Source organism: Lactuca saligna, chromosome 8 (assembly GCF_052625555.1).
Source record: "Lactuca saligna cultivar CGN05327 chromosome 8, ASM5262555v1, whole genome shotgun sequence".
NCBI lineage: Eukaryota > Viridiplantae > Streptophyta > Magnoliopsida > Asterales > Asteraceae > Lactuca > Lactuca saligna.
Genome location: NC_136424.1, coordinates 145,202,713 through 145,219,271, shown reverse-complemented (window position 1 = coordinate 145,219,271; position 16,559 = coordinate 145,202,713). Strand labels below are relative to the sequence as shown.

Here is a 16,559-nt window from a genome sequence, read left to right as displayed (position 1 = left end):
TTTCGAACTATGAAACTACTAGATCTTTTGAGATTCCTTGAATCTATTAATGACATGTTTAATCTCAGATTACGCTATACTATTTGTGACTGGGATACTGATAATCACAAACTAGATGTGAATAATCATACAAATAAGTTTGGCATTCTCGATGTCATTTTTCATCTCATATTAATGTCCCGGTTAACCACACGCGCTCCATTAATCAATGATAAATTTGAGATGCCCATTATTAATATTTATAGTCACTGTTAGTGTGCCTGTTAACCACACGTGATCCACTAACTATTATTAAGTATAATATGTAATTTTATGGATTAGCATACTTTTCACATTTTTTAAAAAGTAATTAAGACCGAGATTTTATAAAAATTGTTTTGGTTACTTTAATAACATTATACATTTAATGAAGTTAATGTCCTTTCAGATCCGTTCTGCTAACGACCCTCCACCAAACAAGGAAATTTCTTTATACCCCCTTATAGTTCGGCTTCGTAAATGAGACATACTAGAGATCCGACTGACTTAGTCTTATACATATAGTAATTAACTTTTAGTATTATATATAAGGTGTAATTTTTAAAACTTTTTTTTTTCAAAAATACTAGGTTTAATTTACAAATTTACAATTTAATAAAATTAATTCGATTTAAATCAAACCAATAAGGATTAAACAATTTATTTACTATTAATGAATTAAATAAATAAATTTTAATCCCAATGTAATACCCTCTAATTTCGAAATTAGGGTTTGGGATTTACCAAATTAATAATAATCCAATTTCAAGGCATTTAAAATTAATAGTTATCAAAAACAAGGAAACCCTACCAAAACCCTATCAATTTCAAAAATCAAAGAAAGGGGCTAGGGTTTCTAAAACCCTTGCCCAAATCGAAAACCATCAAAAGGGTTTTTTTATCTTATTCAACTTTGTGTAAGATCACAAAGAACATACGCTATGATACCATTTATGGTTTTTATAGACAAAAAAACATATTTGTGGTGAAAAACATAAAATTCTAAATTCGCATACACCCTAAATGATCTATGCTCTCACTATGATATGTAAACAACAATTTGAATTTAAGAACCCTAAAGTAGATTGCTATTTTTGAAATTGGAGAAAAGTTATTAGAAAACATACCTTTTAGTTTATTATTGTAAATAAATTTGAATTCCTTCTTTGTAGAACTTCAGAAAGCTATCATTAGAAATATCGTGCCTCTGATAGCTCACACCCAAACCCTAGCAGTTGGAGACTTATTGAAGAGAGAGGGAAGGAGGTATGCATTTCAACTTTTTGGATCTCTAAGGAGAACTCAAATCCAAAAATCACAAGGTATGGGTATTTATAGGGCTTAAAGAGGTGCATAAAAGACAGGTTTCCTTATGGATAACCCTAACCCTTTTCTTTCCCCAAGCAACCCTAAGCTTCATAGAAGCTTTAGAAAACCCCTATAAATCTCTCTAGAACCGTCCCCTCTCCTAGGGAGGTTCTAAAATCATTCAATGTTCAACTTTTGGACATTAGCACTTTTAGTCATCCCGTAGACATAAGTGCTCAAAAAGAGTTTTTTCAAAAAAACAAACACCACCCAAGAGTGTAGTTTTTATCTTTCCATTTGAGCCATGCAAGCCATTGGGTGTATTTTAAGCTAAATTTAGATCTATGGTTATTGTTCACGTCGAAAATGCACACAACCTATACAATAACGGCTATCCTTCTCCGGATAGCCTTGTAAAAGTTTGAATATATTGTTTAGGTACCATTTATTGAAAAAGTATTCGACACATATAATCATGACAAAATTGCAAAAATGGTCCCTGTGGTATGCATTTTTTTTGGGGTTTTAGTCGGAACCTCGACTTTTTTTGGATTGGTGGTCCTTTTGAGCTAGTTTACATGCAGTTTTGGTCCCTGTCTAAACTAAAAAGACTATCATACCCTTAATGAATTTAATTTTCAATTTTCTTTCACTTTTTAAAATTATTATTATTATTAAATATAAAACTGGGCCCACCTCCCTACCACTCCCTCTCTCTCTCTCTCTCACACACACACACACACTCTTTCCCTCTCCCCCCCTCTCTCTCTCTCTCTCTCTCTCCGTCCTCCCCCAGATCACCATAAAGAATCTACACACAATCCACGATACACACATATACATACACACACTCGACGTATACAAGCAGTCGCCACTTGTTAGCCTTCAATGACTCTGCTAGATACTCCCACCATTGATTTCATTCAACAACGCATCAAAAGGAAGGTCGAAGATTTCAGATGATGACCGCTCCTCCTCCGACTTAGTATGCGTCAGGATGAGAAGAAACGATCCTAACCCGACCTTCTCTTCTTCTTCTACCTGATCCGACGGTGGAAGGGCAACAATAGGTGGCTGTAGTTGGTGGCTGTGGGCAGCCTTGCTGCTTAATTTCTGTTGGTGGATGCTCGACGAGGGACCAAGACGAAGCAGAAACGACGATGGCGTTTGGTGGTGGTGGGTTACGACAAGATGGAGGCGTTTGGTGGGTTTTGCCAATAGTCACAACGGTGGTAGGTGTTGCAGTAGGTTTTACCAACGGTGGTTGGTGACAGAGTTGTGGTGGCAGCTTCACTACCTTTGTTTCCTTTCGTTTCAGAAGAGCTCGACGAGAGAGAGGACTGGGAGGAGCAAGGTTATGGTCCGGAGGTATTTGGGAAGGGTGTTTGCTGGTGGTGGGTCACAACATGGGGAGGTGTTCGAAAAATAAAGTGGGTTAAGATGGTGGTGGTTGTTTCCTCCGATCAGTAGCAAGAAAGGGGAAGAACATGGTGGTGTAGGGTGGTGCCTGGCAGCTTGCTCGACAAAAACAGTAAGGAATGGTGGTGGGGCTCGACCAAGACAGACGAGGATGGTTTTCGGTGGGGTTGTGGTGGTCTATGGCGGCAGTCGTGGTGGTGAGCAGCCTAGACCGGTGTTACAATCACCGGTGCTTTCTTTCTTCAAATGGTGAGAGAGAGAGAGAGGGAGAGAGAGAGAAATAGAGAGGGGGGGGGGGAGATAGGTGGGTCCCATAATTTTTTTAATAAAACTTTATATTAAATAGAAAAAAGCATAGAAAATGTATCAGAAGGGCATTTTTATCTTTTTAATTTTACGAGGGACCAAAACCACAAATAAAGTAACTCAAAAGGACTGTCAATCCAAAAAAGTCGGAGTTTAGATAAAAACCCCAAAAAAATGCATACCACAGGGATATTTTTGTATTTTTGTCTATAATCATTGAAAAAGTTTATGAAATAAAACTTGTTAATTAACAAACAAATTAAATAAAATATTTTTTATATAGTTTTTTTTTTTTTTTTTTTTTTTCAAATTAATTTTTTTTGTTCCATTGAAAAAACTATTGATGCTCTTAGCCCTAGCTAATGATGGGTCATACCGTACAGAACTAGGACCGATTCGTTTCCTGCTTGCCTTGCTTTGCTTCGCTTGGCTTCGATCGTCTCTGTTTTTCTCCCCCAATTCTGTCAGTCTAATAATCTCATCACATCGTTTTGGCCATCAAGTTCCGCCATTAATATATAAGCTCCCAACAGAAAAGGGAATCCAGGTTCGTTCGTCATAAGAAGATGGGTAGACAGAAGGGAGAGGCAGCAAGAAGCAAAGCTCGTCCTTCCAGCAGCAGGCAATTAGAAACTCGACTCTCTTTCCGTCACAAGAAGATACGCACACACGTTTTATTTAATTTTGTTTGAAATTAATGATTTTGAAATCGATTGATTGCAGTTTAGCAGCTTCGCTGCTACCATCAGGTGCTACAGCTGTTGGATTTGGGGGTTATGTCGGAAGTTCACGAATTGATACTTCTACACCGATAACCCAAGACACTGATTCTCCTTTCTTGGTATTTCAAGTTCCTTTTCCTCCTTTTTACGATGTACACCAGTATTTAAGTTTCAGAAGTTCAAAATTTTAGATACAAATGAATATGAAGTCAACTGCAGCTGTGAGATATGGAATTCAGTAACATTGATTTGTCCCAGAAAAGACCTAAGCAATAATCGACAGCTTAACTATGGATGTCAATTGGATTAACAACATACATAATGATTTGTGAACTGTTAACTGTTATGTAGGACATAGATGCTGAATTGGCACAACATCTGAAGAGACTTGCCAGAAAAGATCCAACCACAAAGGTAACACACCATGATCTATGGATAATTTGTTCACTAATTCATTCTGTTACTTGTTACAAATATTGACTTTCTTTTTGTGATACCCCATTTCATGGTTCTACAGCTGAAGGCTTTGACAACTTTGTCTACACTGCTTAAGCAAAAATCCGCAAAGGATGTATCACCAATTATTCCTCAATGGGTATGTTAAATCTGGCCATTACTCATTAATATCATGTTACCTTTAGCTGATGAAGTTTTAATTTGTTTTTTGATTTGACACATGTGTTTTGTGGTTTAGGCATTTGAATACAAGAAGCTGTTGTTGGACTACAACAGGGAGGTTCGCAGAGCTACTCATGAGACTATGGCTAATCTTGTCAGCACTGTTGGGTTCGAGCTTACTTTATGTTCATTAGAATAATGAATATGTACACATTAACATGTTTTAGTTATAACTTATATTCACCATTTTTGTTTTTTGTTATTTTGTTACTTATTGGTGGATTTCTTTCTTCATTGTAACAATTTCAGGAGAGAATTGGCTCCACATTTGAAGTCTTTGATGGGCCCTTGGTGGTTTTCTCAGTTTGATGCAGTTCATGAAGTTTCACAAGCTGCAAAAAGATCATTCCAGGTTACATATGCAAAAAGTAGCACCTTCATGTCAAAAGTCAAAACCTTTAAAATTAACTTAAATAGATATGCCTCTTGCTCTGTTTTTTTGTTTCCACTTCTTTAAAGCTTACTCTTTACTCCAAAACAGGCTGCATTTCCTGTACAAGAGAAAAGATTGGATGCTCTAATGTTATGTACAGATGATGTGTTTATGTATTTGGAAGAGAATTTGAAGCTCACTCCACAAAGTATGTCTGATAAAGCAGTTGCTTTGGATGAGCTACAAGAGATGCATCAACAGGTATGTATCATAACTCATAAGTCATAACCAAAGTACCAAATATACCCCTAAGCTTAAGAACTGTGTTTATAGTTATTAGTTGACCACATATTGTCCATTGAATACAGGTTATTTCATCATCATTACTATCATTGGCTACACTCCTTGATATTCTCACAAACGAAAAACACGCTTCAGAAAACTCGAATTCTGAACTAAAACACGCCCTCAAAGCAAGATCAACTGCAATATCTCATGCTGAAAAGTTAATTTCAGTTCATAAATGTTTCATGGAGTTTCTTAAATCCTCAAGCCCTGCTATCCGATCAGCTGCATACTCACTTATCAGAAGTTATATCAAAAACATTCCTCATGCTCTAAATGAAGCAAATATAAAAACTCTATCACCTTCAATACTTGGTGCATTTCAAGAAAAGGATCCCACATGTCATTCTTCAATGTGGGAAGCAATACTACTTTTTTCTAGAAGGTTCCCTGAGAGTTGGAATACTTTGAGTGTTCAGAAAATTGTGCTTAATCGGTTTTGGAGCTTTTTAAGAAATGGTTGCTTTGGATCGCGACAAGTGTCCTACCCAGCTTTAGTTTTGTTTTTGGATTGTGTGCCTGATAAGGCGATAACAAAGGATAGGTTTTTTTTAGAATTTTTTCAGAGTTTTTGGGGGGGAAAAGGTCATTCAGAGTCATCAAATGCTGATCAATTGGCTTTTTTCAAGTCATACTGTGAATGTTTTCTCTGGGCATTACAAAATGCTGAAAGGTGAGTTGTTTTCTTGAATTTTCAAAAATTGAAGTGTTAAAAAACTACCCTTTTAACTCTAGAATATGACATTAAAGAGTTTTTGGAAGTTGCTATTAAGTATTAACTCACTTTGTTTGTATCAGATATTGTGAAGGATTAGAAGAAATCCATCAATTTCAGCATACCCTTGTGGATGAAGTGTTACTAAAGTTATTATGGCATGACTACCTCATGGTTCCAGTCTCCAGGCAGTTGACCAACATTGACCACATCCAAGAATTTGGAAAATGCATAACTGAGATCCTTTCCAGCTTATTTTCTCTAAATCCCAATCTTTTATCATCCTTTTGCTCAACATTTGAAGAGAATTGTCTAAATGCATTTCAACAAACCGAAAACAGTGAAAACATAGAGAAAATCATCAGATTTTTGTTGTTAGTTGACAAACATGCTGTGCAAAAAGATGACTCATGGCCCTTATCGTATCTAGTGGGCCCCATGTTGCCCAAATCTTTCAAGCTAATCCAAACCATTGTAAGTTGATATTATTTCATCAACTATAATGAATTATCATATAATTAATTTCTTGGTAATGATTTTAGGATTCTTCAAATGCTGTGAAATTTATGGTGGTTGCTGTTTCAACATTTGGACCACGTAAGGTTGTTCAAGAAATTGTGCAAGAACAAAACAAAGATATGAACTTGAAGCAGTTTTTGCAATATTATAAGGACATTTTTGTCCCTTGGTGTTTGCAAACAAATAGCTCCTCCATTTTGGCTAGATTGGATCTTTTGCTTGCATTACTAGATGATGAGTGTTTCTCTGAGCAATGGGATTGTATAGTTTTACATGCCACTGGAATCCATGATTCCGATCATACTTTGGTATTGACACTTCTCATGGAGAAAACAAGAGAAGAAATTATAAAGAGGAAAGTGGATCCCAAAAACTGGCATCATGAGCTTCTTGATTCTACTGCTCTTTTGATTACTCATTCTTCTCCCCCCTTTGGATCTTCCAACGCGCGATATATCCGGTGGGTAATTATGTCTTTTTGCATCTATGACATTATTTTACTCTTTCAACTTCCCTAACTCCCCTTTTTTCATATTTGGTTATATCTTAGTGCTGTTCTTGGAGGCATAACAGAAGAGGATCAAATCATCTTATTAAGTAAGAACACATCAATCTTGATTTTTGAAGAAATCTTCCAAAAGTTACAAACTTTCATTCAGACTTCCAACTTCACTTGGGTCAGAAACGCCAATTCATTGCTAAATGTTGAAAAACATGTAACAATCAATGAACATGAAAGTGTACTTGAAATAGCCACTTTTTCATTGGAAGTTCTCAAAGGCACGTTTTTCAGATTAAAATCTCTTACCCAAAATCCACACTTACTTCCATCTATTTTGGCTGTGTTATTTGTCATCGATTGGGAGCATGCCATGTCAGCATTGTTCTATGACGGAGTTGATGACGTGGCATACGCTAAAGTCGTGGATCGAATCGGTTTTTGTAAATCTGTGCATGATTATCGTTGTGAGATGAATACTTATTTTAAGACTTTGAGCTTAGATTGTCAGAGGGTATTAGGTGGTATGCTGGTGCAGGTGATACGGTGGGGTGTAGTTAATGAAGAAAAGTTAGATGTTGATAAAGTCACGTCTCTTGGATGCCTTTTTGTTTTAGAGGTTTTGGATAGTCTTTGTGAAGGGCAAATTGAGGAACAAATGTTGTTAGATGAGCTTTTGAAGAAGGATGATTCTTGGCCTTTGTGGATCGTTCCTGATATTAAAAATGGACAAAGATCCGGTGCTTTGAAAGTCGATATTGTTTCTTCCAATGTGAGTAAATGACCATTTTACCCTCTGTTTAGAATCGATGTTAAATAAGAAATAAGAAAAAACTATTTATTAATTTTGCAGGCATCCGAGTGTCACCAAATGGCCAGTTTTGTCGACAAGCTTATATCCAAACTCGGTATTTCGCGAGTTATTGCAGGTTTTGAATTGTCCATGTCATCGTCCAATGACGTGGCGACACATCATCCTCATTACCCACGTGCTTGGCTTGCAGCTGAGATGCTATGCACATGGAAATGGGATAGTGGTAGTGCTTTAAGCTCATTTTTGCCTTCATTGATTCAATACACAAAGAATCAAGATTCGTGTTTTACTAACAACTTATTCGACCCCATTGTCCAAATTTTACTTGATGGTGCTCTTGAAAAAACAATAAAAAAGTTGAGTTTTTTCGGTATTTATCCGGCCCCACATGATGAATTGGAGAGTATTGAAGAAGTGTTTGTGAGAAGTCTTGTGGCAATACTAAATACACTTTTTGGGGGTAATATTTGGGGAAAAGAGAAAGCTTTTGGACTTTTTAATCTGCTTGTGGATAGACTTTTTGTAGGTGAAGACATAAACTTAGATTGTTTAAAGATACTTCCTGTAGTTATGAGTGTCCTTATTGGACCATTGAGTTCTCAAGATGATGAATCTGGAAATGACGAAAATGACCCTTTGAAAGGAAACCAAATAAATGATATAATCAAAGGATGGCTCGAGAGAATTCTTTCTTTCCCACCTTTGAACACATGGGAATCTGGAGAAGGTAAACTGAGTAACTGAATCATCCATCCCCTACAATTTTCCTTTTTTGCCCTTAGGACTTAAAAATGTTTACTACTTTTTGCAGATAAGGAAGATTGGTTTCATCTTGTGATGTCATGCTACCCAATCAGACCAACAAAAGGAATGCAAGATTTTAAACCACAAAGACACATCACCCAAATGGAACGAAGTCTTCTCCTCAAGTTACTTCGGAATCAGCGATTCCATTCCGCCACTTACAACACCGTCAACAAACTTCCAGTTGTCCAAATGTTGTTATCAAAGCTAACCGTGGTTACAATCGGATACTGTTGGACCGAATTCAACGAAGAAGATTGGGAATTTCTTTTGTATAAATCAAGATGGTGGATTGAATCCTCTGTTGTCTCAATGGAGGAAATCGCTGAATCCGTGAACGACATAATCACCGGAACTTCCAATTCCAATTCCGGTGTACCCGAGAACCTCCGGCGTATAGTTTCCGATTTCGATTCCATTCCTTTAAAACTTGCAACAAACGCACTTATCGCATTCTCAATGTTTCGTGGATTAATCAGGAAACAAACTACAGAAAACGAAAACGAAAATGAAAATGAAAATGATTCGAATCCATTAAGAGCTGAGAAGTTTGATGCTATTAAAGATCGGATTCTAGAAGGTATTCTTCGGTTGTTCTTTTCAACAGGTGCAACCGAAGCCATAGCCGGTTCATATTCTTCCGAGGGCTCTTTAGTCATTTCATCGAGTCGACTCGATGATGGTCACTTTTGGGAGTTGGTGGGTTCGAGTGTGGTCGACTCTTCGGTTCTTGCTAGGGATCGGGCTATTAAGTCTTTTGAAATTTGGGGGCTAAGTAAAGGAGCTGTGAGCTCGTTATATTCGATTTTATTTACGGAAAAACCGGTTCCTTGTTTGCAGTATGCAGCTTATGTTATTCTTTCGAGTCAACCGGTTTCTGACTCGGCTTTTATGATAGAAGACTCATCGAGTTCTTTAGATGAAACCGAAAAAGATCCTCATGATTTGAGTTTAACAGCTCGGTTGAGGGACGAGGTTTCAAGATTTCTTGAAAAACCATCTGAGATTCTTTATTTGGATCTAGTAGCCCCAGAAAGAGTAAGTCCATTAAAATGTTTTTTTTTTTTTTTTTTTTTTTTTTTTTTTTTTTTTTTGGCACAGTGGTGGGTGTGAGATGAGTGAGGAAGTGTACTAATACATTGTAAAAAAACTTTACAGGTGAATGTTTTTCTTGCATGGTCATTATTAATATCACATTTACTCTCATCATCATCATCAACATCATCATCATCATCTCGCACAAGGGAGAAGTTGATTCAACACATACAAGACTCATCAAATTCGACGATATTGGACTGCATATTCCAACACGTACCACTAGAATTATGCACTGTGAACATAAAGAAGAAACTTTCGGAACTTCCGGAAGGTATTGCTGAGGTGGCAGCCGCCGCCACGCGGGCAATCACAGACAGTTCGGTGCTTTTTGCTGTTGAGTCGCTTTGGCCTGTGGGCCCGGATGGAATGGCATCTTTTGCTGGTGCGATATATGGATTGATGTTAACGACAGTTCCTGCTTATGTTCGGGGATGGTTTAATGACATACGTGATCGTACTACTTCTTCTGCTATAGAGTCCTTCACTAGAGCATGGTGTAGCCCTCCTCTTATTACAAATGAATTGTCTCAGGTGTGTGTAATTTTTTAATATGAAAAAAGTTTTCTAGGGCTGTTTTTTACGATGACATTTACGACAACGAGAAGGGTATTTATGTCTTTTGCACAGGCGAGAGATCGAGATCGAGATCAAGAGCGAGTCCATGTCCCACCATGTTCAACCTTTTTGTGTGGAACAAAAAAATTGAAATTTGTCTCATTGACATCTGTTATAGTCCCAGTCCAATGCCAACACATGCCAAACACAATACAATTTGTTCTGTCGACAGAACAAGGTTGTTGGCATGCATTGGATTTGGACTGAGACTAGGACTGATGTCAATAAGACAAATTTCAATTTTTTGTTCCACACAAAAAGGTTGAACATGGTGGGACTTGGACTCGATCAGGATCTCGATCTCGATCTCTCGTCTGTGCAAAAGTCGTAAATACCCTTTTCTCATCGTTGTCAATTTCATCGTAAAAAATAGCCCAAGAAAGCTTGTAACATATGTTTTTTTGGAATCATGGTTTTTGTTATTGCAGATCAAGAAAGCGAATCTTTGTGATGAGAATTTTTCGGTTAGTGTGAGCAAATCTGTGAATGAGGTCGTTGCCACATATACAAAAGATGAAACGGGTATGGATTTGGTGATCCGTTTACCCGCATCTTATTCACTAAGACCAGTGGATGTGGAATGTACAAGAAGCCTTGGAATCAGTGAAGTCAAACAAAGGAAATGGTTGCTTTCAATGATGTCATTCGTTCGTAATCAAGTAAGTTCTTACACCCACATAGTTTTTTCCGACTTTCGTAAGGGTAGATAAGTAATTTTGTTGTTATATAAATGTATGTGTAGAATGGAGCGTTAGCAGAAGCAATTGGAATATGGAAAAGCAATTTTGATAAGGAGTTTGAGGGTGTAGAAGAATGCCCAATATGTTACAGTGTGATTCATACAGCAAATCATAGTCTTCCTCGACTTGCTTGTAGGACATGCAAGCATAAGTTCCATTCTGCTTGTTTGTACAAGTGGTTCTCCACTTCTCACAAATCTAATTGCCCATTGTGCCAATCTCCATTTTGATCATTATATTAATTTTCATTAGTTTTTATAAGTTATACGAGAGTTTTGTTTTTTCAAAAGCTTACTTTTGTAATTAGGTTTTTGGACTTCTTGTTTGTTTCACATTTTTGAATTTGAATTTGAGTTGTTGAAATGAATTTCCATTATGGTGTTTTTGGTTCCATCATCTAAAAATTTCACCATTTCTATTCGATGGGTTGGAAGCAAAAGACTAATATACCCCTGATATATAACATAAATAATTTTACTCAATTGATACAAGACTGTACAATTTATGCATTTATATTTAAATCCATAATTTTCGACCATAGAAAAATATAACAATCAAAGCTACAATGAAATCATTATCCGCATATCCTGGAAATATTGTTACTCGGAATCTATTTCTTGGCACCACTACATTTTGGATCCCAAGCTTGTACATTAGACTAGTCTGCATAAAAAAAACAATTTCATTTATAACATTTTTCTAGTATATATATATAATTTTTAAAGTGCAATTATGTGAAAGGACGAAATGAAAGTAAAATGATGTAATAAACAAATACTATATGAAAGTATGTTGCGATTTATTACATGTCTTAGACGTAGTTCTCATGAATTTGTTTATTATTATAGCATTTCTACTTTCATTTCTTCCTGTTACAACATTTTAGTTTGAAAATTTTACTCAATTATAGTGAAGTCATATACAACATTTTAGTTTCAAATTCTTCAAAGTACTCATGACTTGGCAATATATTTGAAACATTTTCTTTAAATAATAAGCAAGTGTGAATGAAATTGTTAAATGAAAGTAGTAATTTCTCATAAACCATGTCCGATTCTGAAAACATAATACTAATATGTTGTGTGAAAAGTACCTGTGCTACTATGGAGTCGCCCTTATAAATGGTGCAGGATCTATGAAAGGGTGAACCTCTCATCTTGAAATCAGACTTGTAAGGGTTTCCATTATTAACAAACACTTGAAACTCTAGTTTCGTAAGCTTATTCCTTGTTCTCTCCACTCTAAACATCAAATCCTTCTCTTCAATACCATCCTTCCTAAAACCCTGCCATGTCGATTTCTGCAAAACAAAAAATTAGGGATTGAGATTGAAGACTATTATGAGTCAATTACTCAATTATTAGTTTCTTGATCCAGACCCAAATCCTCATTACTCAATTTGTTAACCACCAGGATAAGAATCGAAGATCACTTGATTTAAAATAATTTAATCTCATAAAAAATCAAGGGAATTGGATGAATTGATCCAATTTAGCTTAATTGGAAAGTGCAGAATGATTCTACACTAAGCAAAGGGGACACGAAAACCGACGATCAATCAAACGACGATATCAATGATTCAGATTTAGAATCCGGAGAGAGAAGAGAGCTAACCTGGTTACGAGCAATTGAAATGAGGGGATTTCCAGAAGAATCAGCAAGTAGGCGCTTAAGAAACGGAGTAGGAGTGTTCGATGGAGGAGGAGGGTCAACGGAGAAGACTAAATTTGCAGAAGAATCTGTGAATCTGAGATTGGCAGCGTTGGAGGTAGTGATTGTTTTGTGTGGCTTCTTCTTCTTCTTGGAGACGAATAGATCTGTTGGGATGCCATCGGAGTTGGGTTGATAGGATCCTTGAGAATGATCCATTGGTAAGTGAGATTTGATTTTCGTTTTTCTGTAGTTTGATTGCTTGAATGCTACTCCATTTGTCATGAACTCATATGATCTATGAACATCTCTAAATATGTACACGTATGTATATGAATTTGTCTATTGTATTTATATAAGAAAGTTTAAGATTTAAGATTAAGCCTTTATATATAATAGTTTTTTATATATATAACAATTTATGCTTTATAAAATTATACATACAATATTTTAAAACTTAAAGTATTATGTACACGAATGAGCCGAAACTATTTTTAATCTACTATAATAAATGAAGGTTTTTTTTGCCACATATCCTCTTTTCCTTCATTTGGACACTTGATATTTTCTAAAATTTTTAAATTTTCTATTTTCCACTTGTTATTTTATTGTATTTTTCATTTTATTAAATTAAAATTCCACATGTGTAATTTAATATATATGTAAAGTATTTATTAGAAAATGTTTATATATGTAATATATTCAATACATTAAAGTTTCAATAATTTTAATAATTTTTTTTTTCATTTTTCTTATAAATTCAAACTTTTCAAATTGTTAAAATTTTATATTTTTTTAATTAAACCCATATAATACATGGATCTCACACCTAGTGATCTTATAAACCTTACAAAAAATATTTTCTGAAGTTAATTGAGTTTTAAATTTGTTTAAAAAAGGGAAATTGGCTTAGTTAGGTAATTAGCTTTTCGTTTTGTTTACATCTGGATAACTATTTTTTTGTACACATTTAGGTAACAGTTTTATAACTTATATTATGATTAATAATGATTTAACACTCAAATGTTTTATAACTTATATTATGATTAATAAGTACTTAATGAAACATTTACTATAAAATAATCAATCTTTTGGGTAGACATGCATACAAATCACATACAAACTTCATAAAGAAAAAAAGCTTAAAAGTTTTTGTATTGGTTTGAGGTCATATGACCACTTTTCGATATTATTATTATGTTATAATTTTTAATTTGAAAGTTTGTTATATTTTTTCTTAAATTTTAAGAGGAGGAAGGGGGGGGGGGGGGGGTACAAGTTAAAACACCAAGAACATAACAAAACTTTTTTAACAGCCTTCATCAGAAAAGTTCAACTCCATTCACGGACTGTTTTGGTCAACTTAAACATTTTTGTTTTCAAAACTGTATTAGATGTAAATAGTTCAGGTTTATACCTTTAAAATGAATACTTGAACCTCCCCATACGATTTTTCTACGATTTATGGTGATTTTTACAAAACAACCTATCATTTCAAGAACAAATCCGAACCAGTCTGTGGATATGAACATTTTAACACAAGTTAAAGACTTCCAAAAATCATAATAAAAATTATGAATAAACTAGACACATTTTAGGAACTCTCAGACTTTACAGCTTTAGTTTTCGACTTCGTATGATTTTTCTATGATTTTTCTAAAACAACGCAGAAAGGTTAAAATCTAACAAACAGCTTATAACTTTCATAACACTTTGTATTGTGTTGAGCAAAGTGTATAACAATAAGTCCTAAATATTGAATGTGTTTCCTTGTTGGTTTATCATCATAAACTGAAATTAGTCATTCATGATAAGATTCTTCGTTCATTTAGGACACATATATTAAGCTATAATAAACATAGTTTATGGATTCATAGCACTAATGTATTTTCATAAAAGAGTTCTTTTACATTACAAATGTTTTGGATAAACTATAATAGGTATAATTTATGTATCATTTACTTTTCAAACTTATTTATCAAAGGTTTTCAGTTTAGTTCACGTAAATCTGTTAATGAATAAATTTATGAGTCATTTGCTTCGGGTTACTTCTAAAGTAACAAAGTCAAAAAGTCCTGTAAATTGTAACCAGAGTTTCTTGTAGGGAAAATGTGATAGTTGTGTATAGATCTATATTGGGTTTGACAAACCTACACCTGAGCTGCCTGCAACAGCTAGACCGACAGGTCTAGAGTGACAAGTGTCATTGTAACACCCCGTTTATAAAATAAATAAATAAATGTATAGAAGCCCTAAAATGAATAAATAATTGGGCGATGCGTTAGTTTCGAGGAGTTTAAAGTCATAATTACAGAAGTCAGGGTGCGTTTGGTAATAAATGGATTTAAATTGAAAAGATTTGAAGGCTTAAGGGACTTATTGGTAATATAGGGATGTGTTATGAAAGGAATTTATGGGATCAGGGTTTAAAAGGTAAATTTTGGATTGATGCTGAAAATTATATGGGGACGCGGGACCAAAAGTGTATTTTTGGCAGTGTAGTTTGGTTTGGAGTTACGGGATATATCCGATCCCTCATCCTCTCGTCAAAGGAGTGCAGCCAAAGGACCCAAACCCTAGATCACGATTTCCACAGCCGCCACTACCCTTATGACTCCCCAGCCGTCGCTTCCCCTTCTCCTCGTTTTTCCGATCAACTCCGAGACGCCCGTCGACTGCCGTTAGCCGCCAATGCTTTGCCGCCGATACAAGCTGTCAACCGGCACATCGTCACTCTGATGGCCGACGTCGGTGAGGACCTAGAGAGAAGGTCCCTTTTCTTGCTGTTGCTGCTAATGTCGTTCATGGTGGAGTTCTTTCTCGGACCCTCGGTGCTACCCCACAGTCGCGTCCACCGCCACTCATACGCTTCTTTTCCACTGCTCTGGTCAATAGTCACTCCAAGGGAGTTTGAGGTGTGCGTTTCATCCATGTAACGCAAGTATGTGTGTATCCGGTGCTGCTGTTACTAGTCTTATGGTTGTGTGGGTTTTCTATCGATGGGTAGCTGTGAAAGAACCACCATGGCAGTCGGCCATGGTGGCTGCTGCCATCATCCTTGCCTCCTGCCACCACAAGAAGTCTAATGGGCGTGTTTCATAGGTTTAGCTCAAGTGTTGCAGTTTCGATGTTGCTTAGATAGTAGAGGTGTGCTTTTTGGCCGGAAACCATGGAAAAACCACCATGGTTGCCAACCATGGTGGCTGCCACCATCTCCCACCACCGGCCACCACAAGGTGGCTGTGTGTGTGTGTGTTTATGCTGTTTAGTGTGTGTGTGTTAGTTAGTGTGTGTGTGTGTGTTTATTTTGGATAAAAACCTTGTAATTGTAATTAGCATGAATAATAAAAATAATAGTAACCACCACCGTAAGGTGGTAGCCGCCGCCGTGAGCTGCCATCGACCACCACTACCCGAGGTGGTAGTGGGTGGTGCCCCGCTAAAAAACCCTAATGGGCTTAGAGATTGGTTTTGGGTCATGTTTGGGTGGAAAACCCTAATTATGAGTATTGGGCCTTAGACTAATTGGGCCACTTGTGGGCCATTGGGATTGGATTGTGAATTAAGCCCAAACTATTCCAGGCCATTTATCTAGTAGAGTAAAGAACTTAATGGACTAAGTCCTTAATGGACTAATTGAGAAAATCCTAATATTTGAGAAATTATCAACACACACATGAGAATTATTTAATAAGTGAAAATTAAATAATAATCATTGGCAGAAATGAATCTAAGCAATAATGGACTTAATGGATTAAATCCCTAGTGTGTTAAGTCCTTAATGGGTTAAGTAAGAAACACTTAACCCTAGTTATCATTTTATGTGAAACCCTAATTTTACTTGGGCTTTGTGTTGGGCCATCCAAGAACAAGCAAATGGACTAGAATAATTTATTGGGCTTTAGGATAAGGTCCATATGAAGGATTGGGCCCAAT

General features: G+C 36.0%; 2 protein-coding genes across 2 annotated transcripts; one reads left to right on the top strand and one right to left on the bottom strand.

The window, feature by feature from the left end:
• Window positions 1–3,420: 3,420 nt before the first annotated feature.
• On the top strand, window positions 3,421–11,366 carry LOC145010851 (HEAT/U-box domain-containing protein). Its single transcript, XM_078969399.1, has 16 exons — window positions 3,421–3,673; window positions 3,775–3,892; window positions 4,125–4,187; window positions 4,291–4,368; window positions 4,468–4,559; window positions 4,701–4,803; window positions 4,933–5,085; window positions 5,193–5,842; window positions 5,968–6,358; window positions 6,427–6,863; window positions 6,954–7,674; window positions 7,756–8,443; window positions 8,528–9,558; window positions 9,679–10,149; window positions 10,662–10,892; window positions 10,976–11,366. The coding sequence occupies exons 1-16, from the start codon at window positions 3,618–3,620 to the stop codon at window positions 11,201–11,203; spliced, it is 5,511 nt and encodes a 1,836-aa protein (XP_078825525.1). The 5' UTR covers window positions 3,421–3,617; the 3' UTR covers window positions 11,204–11,366.
• Window positions 11,367–11,433: 67 nt separating this feature from the next.
• On the bottom strand, window positions 11,434–12,961 carry LOC145010852 (LURP-one-like protein (DUF567)). The gene is made up of 3 exons (XM_078969400.1): window positions 12,588–12,961; window positions 12,067–12,273; window positions 11,434–11,636 (listed from the first exon to the last, which is right to left on the bottom strand). Exons 1-3 carry the CDS (start codon window positions 12,906–12,908, stop codon window positions 11,490–11,492), a joined length of 675 nt encoding a protein of 224 aa, XP_078825526.1. The 5' UTR covers window positions 12,909–12,961; the 3' UTR covers window positions 11,434–11,489.
• Window positions 12,962–16,559: the final 3,598 nt, after the last annotated feature.

What these genes read in the sequence shown, in the direction of transcription:
- LOC145010851 (XM_078969399.1), top strand. Translation starts at nt 3,618, where the DNA reads ATGGGTAGACAGAAGGGAGAGGCAGCAAGAAGCAAAGCTCGTCCTTCC. An exon ending in CACCAATTATTCCTCAATGG is followed by an intron (nt 4,369 to 4,467) that starts GTATGTTAAATC and finishes TTTGTGGTTTAG; the next exon opens with GCATTTGAATACAAGAAGCT. An exon ending in ATCTAGTAGCCCCAGAAAGA is followed by an intron (nt 9,559 to 9,678) that starts GTAAGTCCATTA and finishes AAAACTTTACAG; the next exon opens with GTGAATGTTTTTCTTGCATG.
- LOC145010852 (XM_078969400.1), bottom strand. Translation starts at nt 12,908, where the DNA reads ATGACAAATGGAGTAGCATTCAAGCAATCAAACTACAGAAAAACGAAA. An exon ending in TTTCAATTGCTCGTAACCAG is followed by an intron (nt 12,274 to 12,587) that starts GTTAGCTCTCTT and finishes TTTGTTTTGCAG; the next exon opens with AAATCGACATGGCAGGGTTT. An exon ending in GCGACTCCATAGTAGCACAG is followed by an intron (nt 11,637 to 12,066) that starts GTACTTTTCACA and finishes TTTTTTATGCAG; the next exon opens with ACTAGTCTAATGTACAAGCT.